This window comes from Herpailurus yagouaroundi, unplaced genomic scaffold (genome assembly GCF_014898765.1).
Source record: "Herpailurus yagouaroundi ecotype Mexico unplaced genomic scaffold, PumYag 67641, whole genome shotgun sequence".
Classification (NCBI taxonomy): Eukaryota; Metazoa; Chordata; class Mammalia; order Carnivora; family Felidae; genus Herpailurus; species Herpailurus yagouaroundi.
The window spans coordinates 6,282,967-6,307,409 of record NW_024420442.1 but is presented as its reverse complement, the minus strand read 5'-3'; the positions used below and the strand labels follow the sequence as shown (position 1 = coordinate 6,307,409).

The following is a 24,443-nucleotide window of genomic DNA, read 5'->3' as shown; positions in this document are numbered from 1 at the left end:
GGCTGTGTTGCGGAGCCACAGGTTTGGCAAGAAAAGGGAAGCCTTAAAGGTAACAAATGGCTTTAACTAGCCCCTGTTAATCTCTAGACTGGCGGAAGGGCAATCCCAATAATTGCCCAGGAAGACAAAAAAGCCCCTACAAAGCCACTTAAGGCGGGAGGTCCTGATACAGTGGATCTTGTGCCGTTTCCCCCACAGTGCCCCTGGCCACTGGAAGAGGTATCCGTGGCAACAGCAAGGACCCCCAGGGGGACAGAGGGGAAGAGGACTGGACGCTAGCCTGACAAAAACTCATCTGGTCCCCACGGAAGAGAGCAATTACTCTTCAGTGGGGGGGAGGGTCGCAAGTCTCTTCTCCGTCCTAATCGGCATCCACACGTTTGGTTGGGGGATGCTGGCACCCCAAGGGAGGTTAGAAAGGAGGAATGGTTCCTCTCAGGTACTCATCAACAGCTAATCTGTGGTGGGGATACTCTACCTACCTGGTTAACATTTCCCCACGCCGGCTTAACCCCGTAGGAGTCTTGGCAATGCCCCCAGCCTGCACTGACTGGAAAACCGACCGACTGCCCTCCGACCGAGGGCGTGGGTGAAGGCCCGGCAATCTGGTCTCTGGGCTGGAGAGCATTGGTCTCCTGCTTGGGAACCGGAATGGCCCGACCTGCACCCTGGTGCATCACACCTGTTTACCTGCTGCCCACAGTATGCAGAGACGTAGAAGTAGCAAAAGGGAAGGAGGAAGAAGAGAGCGCAGCAATTTCACTTCAGTCTGGTTACGAATGTCCGCCATATACGACTCCTTTCTAGAAAGATGAGCCGTCACTAACCCTTCTTAGTAGAGACACCAGAAGGAGGGGGCCCGCTGAAACTCCTCTCACCAGTCACCTGCACTCACTCCCAGGAAGCCTCACCCTGCCATGTGGGGACTCGGGGCTGTCCCCTCCGCAAGCCTCCTGTGTGGGGAAGGTCGAACCTCTGGTGTCCCTAATGCCTCTGTAAGAAACAAATGCAATTGCATTTGTTGCCCGAAGCCCAGACCCAGGAGGTAAAGTAGGGAAAGGGAACGGGTAAGGAACAGAGGGCGATGCACTAGAAACGCGCTTCCGGCTTCTGAAGGAAGCCTTCTGGGCCAGTTTTAAAATACATTCATCTTGCCTTTTTAAATCTTTTTTAAAAGTTGATTTATTTTGAGAAAGAGAGAGAAGGAAAGAGAGAGAGAGAGCATGAGAAGAGGAGGGGCAAAAAGAGAGGGAGAGAGAGAGAATCCCAGGCAGGTTCCGCCCTGTCAGCACAGAACTTGAACTCACGAACCATGAGATCATGACGTGAGCCAAACCAAGAGTCAGATGCTTAACCTGCTGAGCCACCCGGGTGCCCCTAGAATACATTCCTCTTCCTGATAGCATTTAGGTCCTCCTAATTCTGAGCTCTTCGCAGTGACCGGGTTCATGTCTACCCAGCTAAGTTCCCCCGGGTTGGGAACTTTGAGGCATGAGGCTCCCTGAAGCATCTGAAAAGCAGTAACGCGGTAGGGCTACCACATCATAAAAAGCATGGAAAAGGACCAAGAAGAAGGGAGGCGAGAGGTCATGTGACAGTAGAGAGCACCTTGGCCCATGGCCGACAAGAGTTCAAAACTCTTGTTGAAATTTCTCATCCTGCCCCTTCATTCTTTTTTTTTTTATTTTTTAATTTTTTTTTTCAACGTTTATTTATTTTTGGGACAGAGAGAGACAGAGCATGAACGGGGGACGGGCAGAGAGAGAGGGAGACACAGAATGGGAAACAGGCTCCAGGCTCTGAGCCATCAGCCCAGAGCCTGACGCGGGGCTTGAACTCACGGACCGCGAGATGGTGACCTGGCTGAAGTCGGACGCTTAACCGACTGCGCCACCCAGGCGCCCCCTGCCCCTTCATTCTTAAGGCCATTTCTCTCGCCCATGGTTTCCAACTGTATTTTGAAAGATTTTTTAATTTAATTTTTTTCAGAGTGAGAGTGAGTGAGTGAGTTGGGGAGGAGCAGGGAGAGAGAGAGAGAGAGAGAGAGAGAGAGAGAGAGACTCCCAACCAAGCAGGTGCCAGCCACACAGTCAGTGCAGAGCCCAACACGGAGCTCTAACCCAGGAACTGTGAGATCACGACCTCAGCCAAAACCAAGCCGGTTGCTCGAATGACTGAGCCATCCACGCGCCGCCCGCCCCCCAACTGTATTTTAACAAACTTCCTGAAGTGAAGGCCGGATGTTCTGTGTGTCTACCTACTGCCCTCTGGCCTGGGGCATTGGGGGTTTGGGATTGCCTGAAGCCTCTGTGAAACCGCCAAGCCAGCAGCCCCGACCATGCAGGTCACAGGGGGACAGAGACTGAGTGAGTGCTGAGGGCTTCTGTCACGTTGGCTGGTGGTTTCTGGCTCCTGAACGGTCTCTTCCTTCTGTCCCATTGTTTTCTTTCTCTTTGTGAAATGTCTCGTGCCCCTGCTTCTTTCGAGGTTTGACTGCTTTTGTTTTTCCACACTGACTAGCCCCTAGGGATGCCTACCTAAGTTCTTCCGGGTAGGGAGGGCCATTTGAGGTAAAGAGGTTCTCCGAAGCCTTTATAAAAGCGCCAACATAGCAGCCCTGACCACTTGGGACCCAGCAGGTAAGAGAAGGAAAGAAAAGGGAAGGAAGGGGCAGTTACAGGAAAGTAGGAGAGAGCTCCTGGTCTGTCTTCTACTTCTGTCCCATTGTCCCCAAGAAATTCCTCTTACTCTTAGCCTTTACCTAGGTCATATCGATCACCATCTCCACCTATGACCAATGCCTGTACCCGGTCACCTGCAGCCCTCTAGGATGGGAAGTTTGAATCAGGGGCTTGCTGTAGGGTGATAAAGATGCTAATACGATGGTCCTGGTCACCCAAGACCCATGCAGTAAATGAGCATGGAAAAGGAAGGGCATCATAAGGATCATAGGAGAAAAAATTATAAATATTTCAAAGCTTCTGGACATTATGCCCCTGCAGTGTCATTTCTTCCTCACTTTTAGGACTTGTATTACCCATAGTCAGATTCCACTGCTTGAGCTTCCCTGTAGGTATCTGTCTGCACTTGGGGTCTCCCAAGGCCTCAGATTCCAGTCCCTGAAACAATCATCTCCCATTGGTCCCTGTGGATCAGAGGAAAGTTCCTTCCTTTCTCTCCCTCCCTGACAGGAACACTGGGAAGGGGAGGCCACCACTCAGCCAGTCAGCTGTACTCACTCTCGAGATACCTCTTCCTGCCAGACAGGCCTAGCTACTCCTACTCAGGCTTCTCTCTGCCCTGCAGGCCCAGCCTCCAGCCTTCTCCCAGCATCCTTCACATAGGAATCATAGAAAAAAGGCAAATCCAAATCGTCAAAGTATAAATTATCTTATATGCTGTATAGTCAAACGTTCTTCAAAGAGTGGCTCTTAGTCATCTGTGTTAGAACCACTTGGGGTGCTAGTTTAAAAAATGCAGATTAAGGGGCACCTGGGTGGCTCAGTCGGTTAAGCATCTGACTCTGGCTCTGGTCACGATCTCACGGTTCGTGGGTTTGAGCCCCGCATCGGGCTCTGTGCTGATGGCTCAGAGCCTGGAGCCTGCTTCGGATTCTGTGTCTCCTTCTCTCCCTGTGCCCCTATCCTGCTCATGCTCTCTCTCTCTCTCTCTCTCTCTCAAAAACAAATAAACATTAAAAATTTTTTTTAAAATGCAGATTAATAGAACCTATGGAATCAACATGAGGGGAGGAGGCATGAGACCCAATAATCTTGTTTTAAAATAGCTCTGGAAATGATTTTACACACAACCAGTGTTGGAAAACACTGCTCTAGTGCAGTCATTCATCAGATTATTGAGTCCCCTATTTGACATCCCTGACAAGTGGCCATTAGCCTAATCTTGAATCCCTTCAAAGATGAACAGCTCGTTATCTATGGAGACAGCCCATTCTATTTTTGGATTGCTCTATGAGAATCTTCTTTTTACAATGAGCCAAAAATCTCTATCCCTGTAATATCCACCCTTTGAGTTTTGTTCTGTCCCTTAGGGCCCCACAAGACAAGTACAATTCATCTTTGAAATGTCTACCCTTCAAATATTTTAAGACAATCCTAATATATTCCACTGCTGCATATTTTCTTCAGGCTAAATAGTCTCAATTCTTGTGATGTGAAAAACAATCTTGTAAAAAATTGTAGACTGGTCCCTGTAGGTCAGCTCTTTGGGTGATTCGAGCTAGGAGTGTTTTAAGATAAGGTCAACAAAGAACTATGAGAAGCCATGCCTGTCCTCTTGATGTCAACTCTAAACATCTGAAGGTGTCCTTCAAGCACTTGCCTCTTACTTTTAACAACTTTCTATGGCTCTGTATTACATGAATTTATCTAAGCCTCCTTGAATTTATTTATATTTCTCCTCAGTCATTGACCCTGCTATTCTCAACCTTCTTGCTCATCCAATTGACTGAAACCCCAGGCCAAGAAAATAAAGCAGAAATGTTCTTCAGTATTTGGCCAGTGGGGCAATTGGCTCCCTGCTGATTTCATATATAGTAAACTTCAGTTATTTGTTAATCACATTTACCCAAATGGTGGTGGTGGTGGCATGTGTGTGTGTGTGTGTGTGTGTGTGTGTCTGTGTGTATGCACACTCGTGTATGTGTGTCTTGTCTGGAAGAAAGGGGCAAGATACAAGTATTTGGAATCAAACTTCAAAATTTTGTGCAAAGGGGCTTTCAAATGATTCCCTTCATGATTACCTCATTAGTACTACGACATTCAGGAAAGGAGCTGTTTATTTTGGTGAAATAATGTCTATTGTAGTGGGGTTATTTTTAAAAATGAAGGGTTGGTTATGAAATCTTTCATTTGGTATTGTTTTCCAAAGCAGAGATAGATTTTGCTTTTCAACACTGGTTCCTCAAACTCATTTAAAAGAAAGCAAAGTATTCCTTGGAGAGTCCCTTGTTAATGAACCTCATCTTCACATGCCAAATGTGAATTATGAAATTAGAAATAAGACAGCGCTCAGAGCACCTTGGTCTCAAGCAGTGATTTCCAATTTACCTGTGGCAGTCTATAGATTGCTTTCTACCATGGTACTATTGTTTCAAAGCAATATTTTTTTTGGAAACTGTTTTTTCCATCACGAACTCCCTTCCCCAAACATATATACATACGCTATCTTATGCAGACAAATCTTAGTGTGAATCCTACAGAAACTAACAGTTCCCCAGTCAATAGTAGCCATAGTCTAACATGATATAAAGTCATGGTCTTGTTGTTTATTTGTTCTTGGGGGCTTTTTTGGGTCCCACATATATTCTCACAAACCCCTTGAACTATTTTTAAATTCTTTCCCTCCAAATATTTTTAAGATGTCCTTTTCTCCAGAAACCTTTCCTGATGAGTCCACCCGACTCCCCTATTGTCTGCATATTGGACTCAGGGGTCTGGATGGCATCTCCTACTCATGCCCAGAGTGTGTAGGACAGGGTTCTTTACTCAGTGGGTTGGAATACCAGTGCTACTGAATGATACAGGAAATAGTCTGTAACCCAGATGGGAGACTCAAAGGAGACAAAATTGAGACTCAAATAAATCAGGCTGTGAACACATAAGAATTTTCATAAAGCTGGGAAGTAAGATTCGGTTCTACAGTGCAGGCTTTGTTAGGCATAGCAGCTAACCACCTTCAGGAACCTCTTCATTAGGGCACCAAGAGTGTGCAGATAGGTTTGTTTTGGGGATAACGTACAGACAGATGCTCACAATCAGAAGAGGGAAGAAATGCAATAGATCATCACTATCCAAGTCCGTCCTTCAGACAGGTGACATTCTAAACCGTTTCAAACAGAAAGAAGATGGGTTTCACTCTACCATCCAGTGGCTGCCTTCTGGTGCCATCTTGCTGGGGCATCAAAGTTGTAGCCCAAACACAGAAAGAGAAAGCATGTTCCCTCAAAATTTTGTTACAAGCTGGAATCGGTAGCTAAAATATCCAGGACCCTCTGTACATATGTGTGGTATAGATAGGACTTCAGGTTTTTTTCAACACTTACACACATACACATCCTCCTCCTCAACTCCAGTCAAGATGTATCAAGATGAAACTTTGTGATACTAGCTAAAGCTCTGCCCCAACAGCAACTACCTAGCGACCCTCTTCCTATTGGGAGAGAGGCATCTATGGCCTCTGAGAAGATTAGGATTGTTTGAGCAGCAACGGGAAGAAACCAGAAAAGAAAATGCCCTCATCTTTTGTATCAAAATAGACCTTAAAAGTTATAAAAGACAAGCAAAGGATTGTCGTACGATCCAGCAATTCCACTCTGAAGCATATGCCAAAAGGAATTGAAAACAGGGATTTGAAGAGCTGTTGGTACACCCATGTTCACTGCAACATTACTTGGATACGGTTAATCCTCAAAGAATTTTTCAAGTCCGGAAGTCCCTAATGATTCATGCCTCTAGTGTGTCTTACTGCTTTCTTCTCAGAAGACAGTTTTGTGGTTGAAGCGTATTTTCACAGAGGACTAACTCCCTTTTGCGAAAACGTAACTATTATAGCCCTGGTGCCTAACTTGATATTATAGACTCTCAAGATTTATTTACTCACTGTTTAAAAAGGTAGAAGACTTTGAAGACTGGAATGCATATGACCACAGGACATCACCTAGTAGTTTTTTTGAAAAAAAAAATTCATAATGAGATGCCACCGCACACCAGTCAGAGTGGCTAAAATGAACAGCTCGGGAAACAACAGATGCTGGTGAGGATGCGGAGAAAGGGGAACCCTCTTGCACTGTTGGTGGGAATGCAAACTGGCGCAGCCACTCTGGAAAACAGTATGGCGATTCCTCAAAAAATTAAAAATAGAACTACCCTACAACCCAGCAATTACACTATTAGGTATTTATCCAAAAGATACAAAAATGCTGATTTGAAGGGGCCCGTGCACCCCAATGTTTATAGCAGCACTAGCAACAATAGCCAAAGGATGGAAAGGCCCAAATTTCCATTGACTGGTGAATGGATAAAGAAGATGTGGGGTGTGTGTGTGTGCGTGTGTGTGTGTATGGAATGCTACTTGGTGATGAAGAAGAATGAAATATTGCCATTTGCAACAACATGGATGGGACCAGAGGGTATTATGCTGAGCTAAGTAAGTCAGAGAAAGATATCGTATGATTTCACTCATGTGTGAAATTCGAGAAACACAAGAGATGAACATAGGGGAAGGGAAGGAAAAATAAGATAAAAACAGGGAGGGAGGTAAATCATAAGAGACTCTTAAATACAGAGAACAAACCGAGGGTTTCTGGGTGGGGGAGAACGGGTGATGGGGATTAACGAGGGCATTTTTAAGGATGAGCACTGGGCATAGTATGTAAGAGATGAATCACTGGGTTCTACTCCTGAAGCCATGACAACACTGAATGTTAACTAACTTGAATTTAAATTAAAAAAAAAATGAATTTTGTCCCCCCCCCAAAAGAAAAAAGTCAGAGCAAGGTTTTGTTTGTGTGAGTTGCTTTTTCCTTTCAAAAGTGGAGTGCAACCAAGCATTCTAGTTAACCTAATGTTTTTATTAGTTGAGCTTCAGGATGTTGAAATTTTATTTGATCCTGATGGTCAGGTTTTTAGACGTCTGCCTGGTGATGAAGGAGAACTTAAATAATTAACCTGCGCAGGCTTGCCAGGTGAACTCAAGGAAGGTGTAATTGAACAGATGGGCCCAACCCTTCCAACTAGAAGCGCTGAGGTGATTTGATTTTGTCGGCTAGGAAAAGAAAGATCCTGAGGTGAATTACTCTCAGAAAGAGGGTTGAAGAGTTCTCCCAAAGATCTGGGGATCCTGCGTGGTGTTAATTACCCTGGCGTTGTCTGCTTGTCTGCGCGAGTCAGCAGCCTCAAAGAAAAGGAAGACTTAACTCCCTTAGGCTTTCTGGGCTGTGAAATGCTCTCATAAGCAAGTAGGTTACCTGAGAGGACTAACAGAGCTAGGCTAATGAAATCCATATGGTTGGTTACTTTGGGCAGATGGCCTGCGTGCCCCCTTGGAAGCACCTGAAGTTTCTAGGTGGTCTTCAAGGGCGGCTCTAAATTGTGTGTTTTGGAGTTGTTGAATCTGCAAGCCACAAAGGAATGACTGAAGATGGAGAGATGAGGTCAGGAGTAATATTTGATAACGGGGGTAGGGATGGGATCAGGATGGGGGGGGAGGATACAAATGAACTTTCTCTCTCCTCCCAAAGTCAGGAAAAAGCCCACCTCTCTTCCACTGAGCCAGCAGAGATGATTTTATTTTATCTTATTTTATTCTTGAGAAGTACCCCTCCCTCACATCTCCACGGAGCCTTGCCTGGACAGTCTTTATGCTTTAGTTGCTCTATTGTTGGGCCCTTTCCCTAAAGTCTCCTGGAATTTGTAGAAACCTTCATCCTTTTAAAGAGCTTTTTGTGATACTATCCTCTTACCAACCCCATAAGGAAGGTAGAGCAGAGAATATTCCCATCGGTTCATGAGGAAACCGAGACCGAATGCTTCTCACCCAAAGAAAAACAAGGAAGTCGTCAGTGGATGTGGAACTAGAAATCATCTTTTCCCTCTCTCTTTTTCTTTCCAGTTTTATCCAGCTATGACATAACCCTGGGCATATCAGAAAGTATAATCAGCTGTGAATTATAGAGGTTTGATGTGTTTGTGGCATTCGCTATAGTTTTATGGATGACCTCCTTTTCCTTGGCTTCTTATCCTGGATCCTTTTGAGGCTATCAGAGCATGGGAAAATGTCATTTAAAGTGGGTATAGGTTCTCTTTTCTAACTGACCCATCAAGGGAAATAAAAGATCAACCAGGAGATAATACAGATGCCTTAGCACGTGCCGCACCAGAAGCTTGATTCATGCCTAACGCCCCCCGTTTCTGTGAACACTCACACCAGAAGGGCACTGAGATGGGCTGGAAAGGGGACCCAATCTGGCCTCCGAGTTCTAGCTCTTCCCCATTGAGCCCAGTGACATTCATCAAGTCACAATGTCATTTTGTCTCACATGTATTGCAGGATTGTTGTGTGAATTGAATGTGGTAATGTGTGTGAAAATGTGTTGAAAATTGGCGGCCCTCTAGATTGTGAGCTCCCAGAGAGTAGAGGCCGTTTCTGCTTTATTCACCACCTAACTGACCCTCGTGTTGGGTTATGGAGAATCATTAACCCTTTTGTTATTCACCATGGAGTGTAGCCATAGATTGGTGCATGCAGAGAAGTAGCAATATAAAAATAAACACTGTCAGCTGTCCTGAAGGGTGTGATCATCTAGGTTCCTGAGATGCCTATATTTCAAGTCCGTCTATCCCCCAAAATCACCTCCAAATATGGTGGAGGGCCCTGTGTAAGCATTTTCATGCGATTTGGTATAAAACAGACAGAAATTTAGTTTACAGAGATGGATCCTCAGTGCTTAGCCTGGAACTTGGCACCTAGAGAGTGCGCAAAAAGAGTTATTGAGAGGCGCCTGGGGGGCTCAGACGGTTAAGCGTCCAACTCGGTTTCGGCTCAGGTCATGATCCCACGGTTTGTGAGTCTGAGCCCCATGTCAGGCTCTGTGCTAAGAGTGTGGAGCATGCTTGGGATTCTCCCTCTCCCTCTCCCCCTCTCTCTCTCTCTCTGCCCCTCCCCGACTCACGCTGTCTCTGTCTCTCTCAAAATAAATACATAAACTTAAAAAAAAAAAGTTATTGATAGAGTGATGAATAAATACTAGAATCTAGGGCGTTATTCATAGCCTGTCTTCATTGCTGCATTTCCGCCTTTCTCTTGGAGACAGATAGGAGGTGTGTGGTTGGTTGTGCACAGTTGTCAGGTCAACCAATGTCTACTCCTTTGGAGAGCGTGCTCTCCACCCAGCTTGAGAGTTGCCTGCAAGGAAGGCCTATGGAACCACAGACCCCTGGCCGCCGAGGGGCGGGAAAGGCCGACGGCCGTCTGAGTGTCCCTTTCCCTCTTCCTGAGGCCTGTTCGGTCAGGCCTCGGCAGCCTCACCTTGTGTCTGGTGCCCCACCACAGTCTTGACCTGTGAGGTCTAGGAGTCTTGTCGTGCAACGTATCATGTGACATTGGAACAGACTGGTTTTGAGAAGGTGGCATCAAAAGATCCACGTCAAAATTAAAAAAACGGATTTTCTTTTTTAAAAACTGCCAAGTAGTAGGCCCAACAGATGTCTCTGACCTCCCATCCCTTGGTGTCAAACTCCTCTCTTGTTGTCACTATTGTGTGTTCCCTAGTATGTGGTTTGGCTGTGTCCCCAAACATTTGGTCATATCATATGTGTCTTCAAACTAATTAAATCTGGTTGCAGTTGTCCAAGTCTATTATCTGTCAAAATTGCAAATCCATTGTAGTACTTGGTGCGAAAAATTTTAACCAAAGGCTCTCATATGTTGGCGTGTTTCCTGAGTCTAGGGGAATGGGTTAAGGGGTTAGGGAGGTCCGACGTGTACATAGCTCAGTTGTAACATGTAACAGAGCGTAAACGTCTATGGTTGGTTTTCTCGATCATGTGAAAAGGTCAGCATAGCATAGGTGCAAAGGAGACTTCTTTCCCCGTGTACCTCAAAGGCCCTGTAATAGATAACTGAGGGATATGGAAATGTGGACTCCAATTGAAAATGTGTGTGTGTGTGAGAGAGACAGAGAGAGAGAGACACACACAGAGAGTCTGAATGTGTAAGCAGGATCTAAATACTATTAGTAGGGACTACTTTTCAAATCCGTTCGAGAGCTCTTCATTTACAGCCTACATTTAGAAAAATTAATATGACCGATGACAACAGCTCGTCATAGACTCTTGCATTCCAATAAAACAGTTTGCACGAGTAAATTCAGCTGTGCCACATGGTACAATGTCTGCAAGTCAGAAGATGGGACAGTCCCCTCTGTGGTCTCCAGATAAAGCTCAGTTTCTCTGTCCTGCCCAGCACGTGAGAGCAACTTATTCTCTCTCCACTTCTCTCCTTTTATATTTAGAATTTCAAAGGGCTTTAAATTAATATTAAACATTTCATTTAAAAATGCAACCTTCTGTAATGCCTCGAACTACCTTTAGTGGGGATTCGGTCAGGTATCTGGAAAAGAAATCAAGCATCATAGTCATCGAATATTTCCGGGGGGTGTGGAGGCTTTTTCTCCAGTGCTACTTTTTAACATGAATCCGTATCAGGTTAAATTTCCAAAACCTAGTGGAGAATGATCATTTCGGTGCAGCTTTCCAAATCATAGTGGCATTTCTCTGGGCAATGACAATAAAGCTGTCGACGTGTTTTTTAGCACGGGTGCCTCCACTGCAGTTGGGACATTTAGTTTTGGAGCTGCTGTCTAAGGAAATCAGTTTTCAAGTCGAGAGGGCTCACGGTAATATTTCAGATGTCTCTTCCAGCTACATGCATTTTGCTCAGTCCCTCCCTGCCTTTCCGGATGGAGCAGGTCTCTCTGTGCCAGTGACTTTATGTGATTGTAAGATAACAGCTAAGGATAGCTGGAAAATGAGAGACACAAAGGAATCATTTTAAAATACCATCATTTCAATGGCAGCCTTATCCAGGAAGAGTAAAAATGTCTGCAGGGCAATTAGAAAGGAATTGTATTTTATTTATTTCTCTCTCTTAGTGGAAGCACTAGAGGGCTGGCCCCGGGCTGTTTTATGGTATTACTATTTGGTCTCTGTGGTTTTAGTAGGCAGTGAGAATGGGAAGAAATGAGCTTATGTCGTGTTTGTAAATGCTGCGCGTGATCTTGTTTTAGTCTCTAAAGTTCAGAAGGCATGCCATCTGAGGTCCTCCCTTTTCCTGTGTGCGGAGGAGTGACCATTCTTAAAACTGCCCCCAGATCAGTGAGGGCTGGGGGAGGGGTGGTGACATACTAGTTCAGTGGAGTCCCTGGGAGAGAGATGAGGGGTTCTGGCTGGCTGTCTTCTCCGATCTATGTGGTTCAAGGAGGGTGGGGTGGAGACCATGGAGGGTACAAATGGCTTCAAGACCGACGGGTTGGGCTCCCCTGTATTACATCGAATACCAACCTTACCCTTTGTTAGGTTTACATAACATTTCCAGCACAAGCAGGCTTAAAAAGTTGATTTTTCTAGATAGCTCAGTTCCACGCTTAGATCATCAACCTTCGTGTGCTGCCCTGAAGAACTTCCCCACAGAATCCTAATGCTGTCACGAGCAACCAATCGGGGAAAACGGAAAAAGTGGTGTGTGAGAATTAGAAAATGATTTGCATTTCCTTATACCTGGAAATATCCAGCTCCCTCTCTAATCAGATTCTCATAACAGCCCCATTTCCATACGAATTACTCATTGGCTGTAAAGGTCACTAGGAATCGGTGAGCATTAGAAGCTGCAAACCAATTAGAATGTGGCAATAGCTTTGCTCAGAATTGGATGTTGATTCAAATCGGCTCTGGTAATGTGAGGCTTTTTAATGAAACCATCATCGAATAGATTAGCAGACACTTTCCTGGTTTTTGAGAAAGAAACAAAATGTGTGGCGGGTGGGGTCTGGGTGACGGGACAGCGACTGTTTGGTCATGCTTTCAAGCCTTTGCCCTCATAAATCTTCCCAGAGAGGGACCTTTGCCTGCAGTATGGATGAATGGCCTTTGAAAGCTTAATGGGAATTGATGCCGTCTATCGATTACCATTTAAAGTACACCTTCCTGATTTCGAATCGTTTTTGAAGGCAAAATGCTTTCCAATGGAACAAGGGGCTCTTATCAGAGGGTCCAAGTCTGGTATCTTGGTAGCCTAAGTGATCAATTACTTCATATAGCAACTTGATGCCTCCTGGGATGCTTTTGAAGGTGGATACCAAACCAGATTTCCATGGAGCTGATAATGTGCTGACTACTCAGCAGATGGAAGTTGCCCGCTTATTGCCCTGAAACATGTGGGTGATTTCATGTAGGCAGGGGATTATTTCTAGATAAGTTTCTGGGACTTCCACAGTGGTGAGGGTCAAGGCCAGGTTAGTTCCAGAAGGTCTTCATTGATAGTTCCAACACTGGGCCCCTCTCTCTCGTTGGGGATTTTGATCTGCTCGGTAAACAGTGGTAAAAGTGAGAAAGGGATATCCAGAGCCGATAAGAATTGTGGAAAGGGCCCTAGAATGAACGCTTTCTCCTTCAGGGAATGAAAACAGTTTTTAGCTAATTGCTACAATCGTGAGAAACCTACTCCTGGTTTTCCATGAAATAACTGGGCAAATCTCATGATAATACATGCAGAAATACATTTCTTACTGATTTCTTAAAGTAAGCTGGTTTAGCACCAACATCTATCTACCCTGGACGTTAAGGAAAAGTTAGTAGTTACACCTGCCAACCAGCTTAATTATTGGTTGCACAGACTAAACGTTTCCCTTTTACCTACTCTACAAGTGGCCTCTGTATCATTGCTACAACCAGTTATAGTGGTTATGGTAGCAGGCAGTGGTAATGTAGAGAATGGGTCCATTTTCTAATCACCGTACTTTCCTGGTTGGGGCAACTGAAAAACATTTGAGTTCTTAAACACTCCACTGGGAGCCTTTCTCGTAGTCCAGTTGGCAGAACAAAGATCTTGATAGTTTATGTAAAAGGGGCTTGTCCATCATATCATCCTTCTAGAACTTTCTGCTTTGATCTTCTTTCATCTTTCCTCTTGACAGTGTTTCTGTAGCTTTACTACCTTTTGTTAGTGAACAACTTGCTGTTTCCCCACTAAGATTGGGTCTATGATGGAGTAGAAGGGGGGTATAAGTGTACTCAAGAAACTAAAACAATCACCAGCTTCCTTGAACGTTGAATTATCAGCATGTATATGAACGCTTGAAATAAGTGTAAAGCACTTCAATAGGAAACCAGTGTCTGACACAGAATATCTAATTTTATAGTCTATCACTCTGCAGAGTCTTAGAGCCAAGTACCTAAGTTCTGTGAAACGCTGAGACATAATATCTACCTTTATAAAAGCTCAAAAGGAGAATGCATATCATTTAGTTCAGCCGCCTCAGTTTTCAAGGAAGGTGATCGAGGCTAATGGCTTGCCCAAGGACAAACAATCGCTTTGCGACAGGGATGAGATTCAGACCTGGGAGCTCAAGCTCAGTGCCCTTGTATCCAACTTGTTACATAGCGCACGAGTCTTAATTGAAGCAACAATGAAGTAGGTCACCAGCCAAGCAGGGCCGTATTTATGTATTATGCTGTTTTATGCTGCACTTCGATAACATCCCCACACTTTCCCATCCCTCCCTTAAAAGTACTGTGAATTTGCCTTTGTGAGAAGATGATAAAAGAAAAAGCAGCAGGCCCAATTAACCGCAAAGCACTTACTCTGAAAAATTCTTTCGTTGAACCGGAGTCCAGGGTCCCATATGCAATTTCAGTCTGCTTAGCTAAGTCTTCAGCACTCTCTATGGGAGAGACCATCCTCTCCACAGTCAGGAAAGCAGCAAGATTGGCAGTGTAGGAAGAAATTATGATCAGGGTGAAGAACCACCAAACCCCTCCGACAATCCGCCCGGACAGCGACCTGCAAAACAAAACAAAGACCAGTCCGGACCCCGAGGGGCCAGATTTCAGTTTACAAAAATCATTATCTTAATTTCTGGAAAGAGAAGTGGTTTCAGTATAGTTGAAGTAGGTGATGTCAGGGAATCAAACAAACAGCAAACAAAAGTAACATATTAACAACATCCCATGTGGTGATGGCATATGATGATGGTACATGCATAGTATAGGCCCTTCAGGCCTATCTGGCTTGCAGAGCACGATTTTTTTTTTTTAATTCTAGAAAAAATATCTTCTTTTTACCAGCTCCTGATGACACATAATAATTATACTTATCAGATTCTCTTCCTGTGTGAGCTCTGTGTGCTTCTGAGCCTGCGCAATAGAATCACCTGGGACCTTTGTTAAAAACCAAACAAAACACACACACACACAAAACAAAACAAAACTCATGTCCAGCCTACCCGACACCAGTTAAATCAGAACCTTGGAGGTGGGATCCAGGCATATATATTTTTTAAAGCTCGCCAGGTGATTACAAGGCACGGCCAAGGCTGAGAGCCACGGATGTGAGATGATGTCATGGGAGAAACCGAGTCAAAAGCCCTTACGTATTTGAAGGGAAATGGGTGGGTGTGGGTGGATGAGTACTCTTGACTCTGAGTTTAGTAAATTTAATAAAGACCGGCTCCATTTTGTGGAGCCGGTCACGTGTGAGGCAAAAAGGAGCCATAAGATAATATGTATTATGATCTTTGTATAAATGGCTAGCCAGGGACCCAAACTCTTTGCTTTTACAAACTAAGCCTTAGCACACAGGACAGCCTCGAGTGAACTAAGGAACTACCGGTATAATAGAATTTGAGGGGCACTAAAAGTTTTGTTTCCACCTCCACCTCTCCCCCCCAAATAATCAAAACAAACAAAACCATCCTCACAAGGCTGCCATCGAGAATCTTCGTGTTGGAATCACCTGCATTTTCTTCAGAAGACTTGGTCAAAATGTTAACACACAACTTCAATAGGACCTCTTATCACATTATCGTGGATTAGTGTATGCAGTTAGTAGAGAATCGGACAGAAGATGGGTAAGTTTAAAAAAAATGTTTTTAATGTTTATTTATTTTTGAGAGAGACAGAGACAGAATGCAAGTGGGTTAGGGGCAGAGAGAGAGGGAGACAAAGAATCCGAAGCAGGCTCCAGGCTCCGAGCTGTCAGCACAGAGCCCAACGTGGGGCTTGAACCCCACAAACCGTGAGATCATGACCTGAGCTCAACCGACTGGGCCACCCAGGCACTCCAAGATGGGTAAGTTTTAATAAGGGAAAAATTTGTTGTTAAATGTAACTATGTCTTTGGCATTACCTGGGGTGTTTGTGAAAAGGCAGGTTCGGAATACGTGAGCGCTCAAGAACCCGCATTTCTTACCCATCCCTGGTGACTGCAGTGGTCTGCAGACCAGAACGAGAAATACTGTCCTTCTTCTACATCAGTGATTCTCAACTCTGCCTGCACATCAGAATCGTCTGGGAAGCTTGAGGCGAAATCAAACAAAGGACAGCGGCACACAAAAAATGCCTAGGCTCCACCCCAGATCATCTAAGTCAGACTCTCTGGGGGTTAGGCCTAAGCAGCAGCATTTGCGGAAAGCTCTGGTACAGCCAGGATTGAGAGTCGTGGTCCCTACATCATGAATGCTGCTCAGGGGAGGGTCTGTGGGAAGCAAGGGGGCCCTGAAGGCACTGAGTGCTCAGTGATGGGTTGGGGCTGGTGCGGAGGCAGCTTCACCTCCATGACAATGCTGCTCGAGGCTGGCTCTGTCTACAGAAATGAAAATCTGGTCCCTAGGTTCTAGAAAACTTTGCCACATTATCTCTAGGATAGTTCTTTCTGTGGCGGAGCTCCAGCCTGATTAAGCTATGTTCCCCCGTGCCCAGAAAGGCCACAGGAAAAGAACCCACTGTGATGGAAAGTGAAGAATGGGCATAGGAGCCTGGCACATCTCCAGGCTCTGTGGGAAGAGGGAAGTTCTGGGCTGAAAGCTAGCAGGTCAAGCTCTTCTCTGTTTGTGCTTGCATTTTACCATGTCCAGGCAAATTTAAATTCCCGTGTCCCAAGATAAACTTTTATTAGCCTCTGGAAAATTCAGCTGTTTTTGATTTTCCACTCTGATCAAATCATTTTGGCAGGTGTTTTGATAAATGGCATTCTTTACTGATTAACTGAAACAAAACGATTTGATTTTTTTAAAGTCTGCAATTCCTATTGGTTCCCGGATGCTTAAAGCAACCCTTCTTGCTTTACTTTTGAACACAATCCCTTTTAGCCTTTCAGATGTGAAAATCTGCTTTGCGACAGATTTCTCTAACTAATAGTTATGTTCTCTCAGGATTTCATCTGGGAACACGTCCCTTTTAATCAGAAGAGATAAAAACATCTGGATGAACCAGGAAGAATGTGTTACACTTCCAAATGCTAAAAGTTTATAGGATATTTCAATGATGAATTTGGACCCTCATAGTCTTTCTTCATTGTTGCCATATATATTTAATTTATTCTCGACTGATGTGACTCTGGAAAGAATTTTACCGTATAAAAGATTAATGTTCCAAGGTAGCATCCATAGTAATAGGGTAATAAAAATGATAACAATAATAGCTAACCCTTCCTGAGCACTTCCTGTGTGCCAGACCGTTCTGATTACTTTGGGTTGACATGGGTCAACTCTTTCCAGATTAGAAAACAGAGGCATTTAACATATGAAGAGACTGAGGCACAGAGAGGAGAAATCAGAAATCAATCATCTATACTTATACAACAGGAAAGAAATGCCCACATTTCTGTGCTACCAAACAGTCACATTTTCTAGAAGACAATCTAGAATGGTGTATAAATTATAGAAGGTACAATTTTCTGACAATAACTGAGAATTATAGTTGCAGGAAAACCAAACATGCTTGGATAATTATTGTTTATTATCTGTTTGTTGTTCCTTTGGAATGAACCTGTGAATGCCATCCTTATTTGGAAGGATAGGGTTTTCCTGAGACCAAGGGGAGAATGGATTTTGGAGTGATTCCAGAATCATGGTTTGGTATGGAAAGCGGTGTATTAAGCTGCTGCGAATACCAGTGGTAGTTTTTGCATCGTCTACTTGAAACATGGAGAAAGATACAGTAATTTATGGAAATTACACTTGTGCCATTCTATTGAGGCTAATGGATCGTGTCTGTATGATCTAAAATCAAGCCTGCACATGATAATCTGGTTATTTTGGCCACCGTAATAGGTGATTCAGATAAACATGTGGTTGATCTGCAGGACTTAGCTGAGATTGGCTGTTGACATGACTGAAAAGAAACCTCAGTGCAAAATGGTCATTTTGGTGGCCCCTTTATACATGGTTATTGACTTTGGCAACTACACGGTTAATACGATGATACACCTATGAGCATGGAGAATTTTGGTGAATATTCACATAGAGATGGTGTAATAGCATCCAGAAGCCTCGGCAGAGATGGAAAAGGAGCTTTCTTGGAATCCGTGTTAAATGCACAGGCTTGCGTTCAACATTCTCCCCTCAAGGCAGTAGTAGCTTTGACAAGAGTCTCAGTGGGATTTCTACCACTTTCTTTCCTTTATGGCACGGACACCTAAATCCTTCCTCACGGAGAAAAGGTGCAGTGGCACTCAAAGGGAAGCGGCTCTGTAAGAATTTTTACATTTCCCTTTTCTCGTTAATGAAACCAGAGCCATTTAAACCCACATTTCACACGGAGGCTATATAAAAAGTGACTGATGGGTCAGCCCCATGACATTTTTAAAAGGATCTATTAAAACAAGACAAGACTTTATAGTTGAGTTAAAAAGACCTGTCATTTTCCAGTTTCTTTCCCCCCATTAACGCAGCTTCAAAATGTTTAACATTCATTTCAAAGAGTTTTGTTGCACAAGACAGATTTTGAGGTTAGCATAATGAAATGGCTATAAAATGCTGCACATTTAGTATTTATAAAAATGCATCGTAAGGAGCATATCGTACCTTTTGAAGAAATGTAAGAGGAGGCGTGAAGTTAATGAAAGTAGATTAGCAACAAGAGGAAAACAGACATAAAAACACCGCAAAATAATATACAATGCTCTTGTTATCTGTAATAATACGGAAGTAGAGTTTCTGAGTTAATAAGAACATGTATTTTACGACCTCTGAAATGATAATAAAAGTGAGCTATGTGCTGTACCCTTCATCCCGTAAGGAAATTTTGAAATGTTCACTTTACTAGCTTCGCAAGATCAGGAGCTGAAACTGTAACCGCTTCTCCTTTGCACAAACTCTTCATCATTCTCTTTTTTCCCCCTCTTCTTTCTTGCAAAGTATGGCTCTTTTCTACACTCTATTCAATGCTGTATCTATGACAGATTTTTAAAAAGCGTGCAGAATCAATCTTTGGCTCGTATAGTATTTTCTGATGGGAATAAGTAACCATCTTCCAAAGACTGAAAACTACGGCTTTCAGCCAGAACAGTCATGAAGTAGTCGCAATAAAAATCCTGCTCTTACATCATTAATTTATCACCACATCACTCCTACTTTGAAGAGAATTTGCAGTAGGATGAGATGCTGGTCGGACATCGGCAAACAAAAGGACGTTGCTTAAAATGGAGTACAAAAACAAATCCTGTTGTCTTCCATCCCATTCATTCCATGCCCTTCGTGTCTTTTATCATTTGGTACATATTTTCCACTTTACAAAAGGATTTAGGTGTCAACTAACCTGGACAGATGTCCTACCCACTCCTCTAAAGTATTTGAACATTTAAAAAAATGTTTGTTTATTCTTGAGAGAGAGACAGAGACAGAGTGTGAGCGGGGGAGGGGCAGAGAGAGAGGGAGACACAGAATCCGAAGCGGGCTCGAGGCTCCGAGCTGTCAGCACAGAGCCCGACGCAGGGCTCGAACCCACGAAACCGTGAGATGATGACCTGAGCCGAAGTCGGACGCTTAACCGACTGGGCCACCCAGGCGCCCCCGAAGTATTTTATATCTTGAAGAGTTAGAGAAGAGTGGTGTCTTTTGAATAATATGTACACAGTAATCAGGTTCAAGTTAGCACGTTCTCTGGATCAGAATTCCCCCAATGCTCACATCTACTTGGCTAGCCCTCAGATGTCCCTGCAGCTTCAAAGAAAGTCAGCAGGGGGAGCATTTGCCTGGAAGGACTTGCACTTCAGACTGCTTAGCAAGGTTCTATCAAAGTTTTACAAAGGAAATAAATTTCAGATTAAAAAACTGTAACATTCTGTCACCATCCGTAAACCATTATTGAATAATACAGTCAAAATATTTGCACCAGGTGAAATCCTTAAGGAGAGCACTTTGTGGATTCAGGAAGGAAGGTTGTTGGTCATTTCTCATCAGAAATCAGCTATGCGGCACTGGCTAAAATTTGAGCTGTATTCCTAAGGAGTTTCAGGGACTCAAACGCAAGTACCATATTAAGTGTTAGTGTTTGTGAAATCAGGGCAGTTAAGAGCATCCGCTTTAATAATGACGGTGGCTAACCTTTACCGAGAGCTTACTGTCGCCAGGTACTGCACTTTACATTTCTCGGAGGAGGAGCTGAGGCTCAGGCAGATTTAGTAACGTGCCCCGAGTTACACAGCTGCTAAGCCGACTGTGAATCTAGTGAGCCGAGCTCCGGCACCCACGTACTTAACCACTACGCTACCTCCATCTGGCTGCACCCGCGGCCTAGCTCCCCATCCCCCGTCAAGGGGAAGAGGGTTGAATGGAATCTCCTTATGCTTTCTTCTCCCGACTGCCCCCCAAAAACACATTTGTATATGGAGAGGACCTCAGCTCATCACATGGATCACCCTCTCGCAAGGTGATTCAGCCTCCAGCTGAATTGCTCAGTCTGAACAACGGGAGTGGTTGAAACTATCAAACCGAACCTCGACGTGGGCTCTTTAAGCTTCTAGGCCCCCGTCCGTACCAGTATTTGATGGAAACAGAATGATGCTCGGTTTTCCTTGTGATGTCTCATTGCCGATTCCCTGCTCTTTTACTTTAGGGGAACACCCGCTCGGCAGCATTTTGAGCGCTCACTGCCCCCTTTCTTTACCAACCGGGGCAGGGGCGGGGTTTCGGCAGAGGTCGGGAGACTGGAAACTAGCTCCCGGGCACGAACGCGAACCGAACCCGAGGAAAAGAACCGACCAAGCCGCGCGCCTGTAGGTCGGTAGTGGGAGGCGGCGCGTGCCGGTGGGAACAGTTTGTACCGCTGGCTCTCCGAACCCCTATGACCCCGGCCTCCGTCGCATTCTCTCTCTGGGTCCTGTTCTTTGGTCTACAATGTGAGAAAAGCAGCCCGAAGCGAAAAGCGCACAGCGTGTGGACTTGGAGTCCGGTCTGAATACTGGCTCTGCCAGCAGCGCGTGAATGGGCCAATTATTTAACGCCAGCGTCACCTTCTTCAACTTTAAAATAAGTACAAGGCCCACCTTGTGGCAGCACCTTGAGGGTTAAAAATCCGTATGATAACGCAGGGAAAGTGCCCCTACGTGGCGAGGTGGGGAAGCTCAGGGAAGGTCACTGTCCCCCTGGAACGGAAGCAGCGGGGTGAATTTGTCTGCCATCTCCTCCCGCTATAACAGTTGAGAGTTGTACTTTAAAGTGTGGTCTCTTACAATTCCTTGAATCGCCTCGATCGGGGGACAAGCCAGAGTGTACGGTGTATGTTCGCACTGGGGGCTTTCTGGAGAGTCTGCATTCTAAGTGTGGCCCTTCAACAGAAGTAAAGGGGAACGCAGGCATGTGCAGTCAAGGCAACCGGGAATCTGAGGGCGCAGCCATGTCAATACCAGGAATTTCAAAAGCTGTTAATAGGAAAGCACATTTCAGTGGAGTTTTCTGGTATACAACTGAGCACAAATATAGAACCACTAGAGCTCTCAAGACGAGGAGAAATAAATATGCTAAAAAGCATAAAATTGTTTCAAGAGGCTGAAAGATATAATTTCCTTTGAAGGCCACAAAAAACAGTATTGAAGGAGGGATCACTCATATGGTAGAAAATGTACAGACCAATCATTTATTACTCAAAAGCACAGGAAGGATCATGCGTTTCTCTAGACCAGTGTTATTCCATGGGCTGTGTGCCCCGTTGCTGGGTTGAGTTGCAACCAGCATATAAAACAAAATGAGGGGAAAACCAACAGCCCACTTTACACACTGTGTGTTAGCCAATGTGACAATAAATTATATTAAAAAAATAAAACTAAAACAAAATAAGGGCACCTGGGTGGCTCAGTTGGTTAAGCATCTGCTTCTTGGTTTCGGCTCAGTTCATGATCTCATTCATGGTTAAGTTCAAGCCCCATATCGGGCTCTGCACTGCACTGACAGTGGGATTCTCTCTCTGTGCCCCTCCCCTGCTCACTCTCACTCTTCTCTCTCTCAAAATAAGTAAATAAAACTTAAAAAAAGAAAACAAAATGAAACAATATATCCAAGTTCATGCACACTGCAAGGGTAACCTTTGGTGAAGCTTCTGTTACAAACCTATACATGTACTGACTCATCGTGGGAAAATGTATTTTGTACTGAGGGATATAGTCAAAGAGTTTGAAAAAAAAAAAAAAGGATTTGATATATTTCAGTGCCACAGAAGAGCCACAGCTTAAATTCTACTACAAAAAAAAAAAAATCTGTCCAGCTTGTCATTTTCAGGTCATCATCTTTAAGTTATTACTTAATGAAGCAATATGCATAAATACTTCTAAAAACAAATAGCTTTTGGAGTCCTGTTTGAGTATGCAGAGTAGGATGCAGCACTCCAGTGGGGCTATCACAAATTTAGTTCTGAAAATTCACTTACAGAAACCAGTAACATCTCCAGCCTTAATGACTCTCCAGCATTGCCTCAACACAGATTGCCAGCCATGTTAAAAAAATCACTCAATTACGGATCGTTCGGAAACCCTACTCTCCAAATGAACATTCAAAAAAAAAAAAAAAAAAAGAGAAAAGAAACTCGCAAAACAAATGAACTCCCGTGTGGTATCACAAAATGACACACGTTGTAAACACAAAAGGAAAGGGCAGTGAAAGAATTTGGGAGAATCTAACCAAGCAGATTGAGAGCGGCAAAAGGTGTGACTTAGACAAATGAGGCTTGCCCCAGACACCTTGTACTAGAAAACAGAGGATGGTTACCATGTTTCCAGTCTTCAGTTGAAATGCTTCACGCTCCAAGTGGATAATCTCAAAATGAAGTATGCTGTAAAACCATAGTGGGTGACCTTCTAAGTCCTTACATTCTAAATGAAAATCCCCATACATTTGTATAATGGACTCTGGTCAGTATTTGGATTAATGTTCAATTTTACCAAAATGACAACTTTTTATTTCAGAAAAAAACCCCACTCCCCTCCCCCCCATTTTAAAGATGTTGCATTTGCTTACAGTATTCTGTGATTATGAACTCAACACTTTTTGTTTAGGTGAGTTAACACTTAAACTAAGTGGGAGAGGTCCTGGACACTCACATTTCAATATTTTCAGTAGCTTCACTGAGATGAAATTGGCATATCATCAAATTCACCAATGTAAGTGTACAAAGAATGGTTTTAGTAAACTTAAGAGTGTGCAGCCATCGCCACAATCCAGTTTTGGAGCATTTCCCTCCCCCCAGAGTTCCTTCATGCTCATCTGCAGTTAATCCTGACAGGGCCGGTGCTAGGGGGAGGCAAGTAAAGCATTCACCCCACGCACAAAATTTAAAGGGGTACCAAAATCTCATTAGTCACAATAGATAACACTTTAGTGCAATATTAACAAAATCGCAATTCAAAAAAATCCATGATGAACAAATATCACAATTTTAAATAAAGACTGAATTTGACCCTTGAACTTGCTATACCCAGCCGTACTTGCCTCACCCTAATCCACTACTTATTAGCTTCTCTCTGCTCCTCCTATGTCCCCAGAAACCACTAACGTAATTTCTGTCCCTATGGATTTGCCTATCCTGGACAAATGGAGTAAATCTTGTTTATCCATTCCCTTGCTGATGGATATTCGGGTTGTTTCCACTTTTTGGTTATTATAAATAAAGCTCCTATGAACATTTATAAGTCTTTGTGAGGATGTAGGTTTTCTTTTCTCCTAAGTGAATAGCGAAGTGAAATTGCTGTGTCATATTTTAAGTGTGTATCCGACTATAAGAAACCGCCAAACCATCTTCTAATTTGGCTGTAGCATTTTGCATTCACGCTACTGACAGATGAGAGCTACAGTCATTCTACATCCTAGCCACCACTCAGTACTGTCATTTTGATTATAGCCATTCTAGAGGGTATGTAGAGATATCGCATTGTGATTTAAATTTGCATTTCCCTAATGACTAATGATGTTGAGCATCTTTATATGTGATTATTAGCCATTTGTATATCTTCTTTGGGGGAAATGTCTATTCAAATCTTTTGTCCATTTTGAAAATTGGGTTGTCTTCTTTATATTGGGTTGTAAGAGATCTTTATATATTCTGGATATAAGTCCTTGATCAGATGTATGATTTGCTAATGTTTTCTCCCAGTCTGTGGCTTGTATTTCATTTTCTCATGATGTCTTTTGAAATGCCAAAGTTTTGAATTTTAATGAAGTCCAGTTTATGGAATTTTTAAAAACGGATTGTCTCTTTTTGTGTTTTGAAAATTCTTTGTCCAATCCAAGATCACAGAGACTTCCTCTTACGTTTTCTTTTAGTAGTTTTATAGTTTGAGTTCTAAAACTTGGGTGAGATGCTACAATGAATAGTTGTAGGCAGTGTAGGAGCAAAGTGAAAAAGGTCACTGAAAGGGGAAAGTAGGAGGGTTTTTAGGAA

General features: G+C 43.8%; 1 protein-coding gene across 7 annotated transcripts in view; it reads right to left on the bottom strand.

Moving 5' to 3' along the window:
* Positions 1 to 24,443, bottom strand: part of GRIA3 (glutamate ionotropic receptor AMPA type subunit 3) — a 267,365-nt gene that overhangs the window by 38,616 nt on the left and 204,306 nt on the right. For all 7 annotated transcript variants that reach the window (XR_005788042.1, XM_040467969.1, XM_040467966.1 and 4 more), the window contains one exon: positions 14,379 to 14,577. Coding sequence is in view for 6 of the 7 variants with exons in the window: in XM_040467969.1 (XP_040323903.1) it covers positions 14,379 to 14,577 (199 nt within the window). In the remaining variant the exon portion in view is untranslated. The remainder of the gene's footprint in view (positions 1 to 14,378; positions 14,578 to 24,443) is intronic.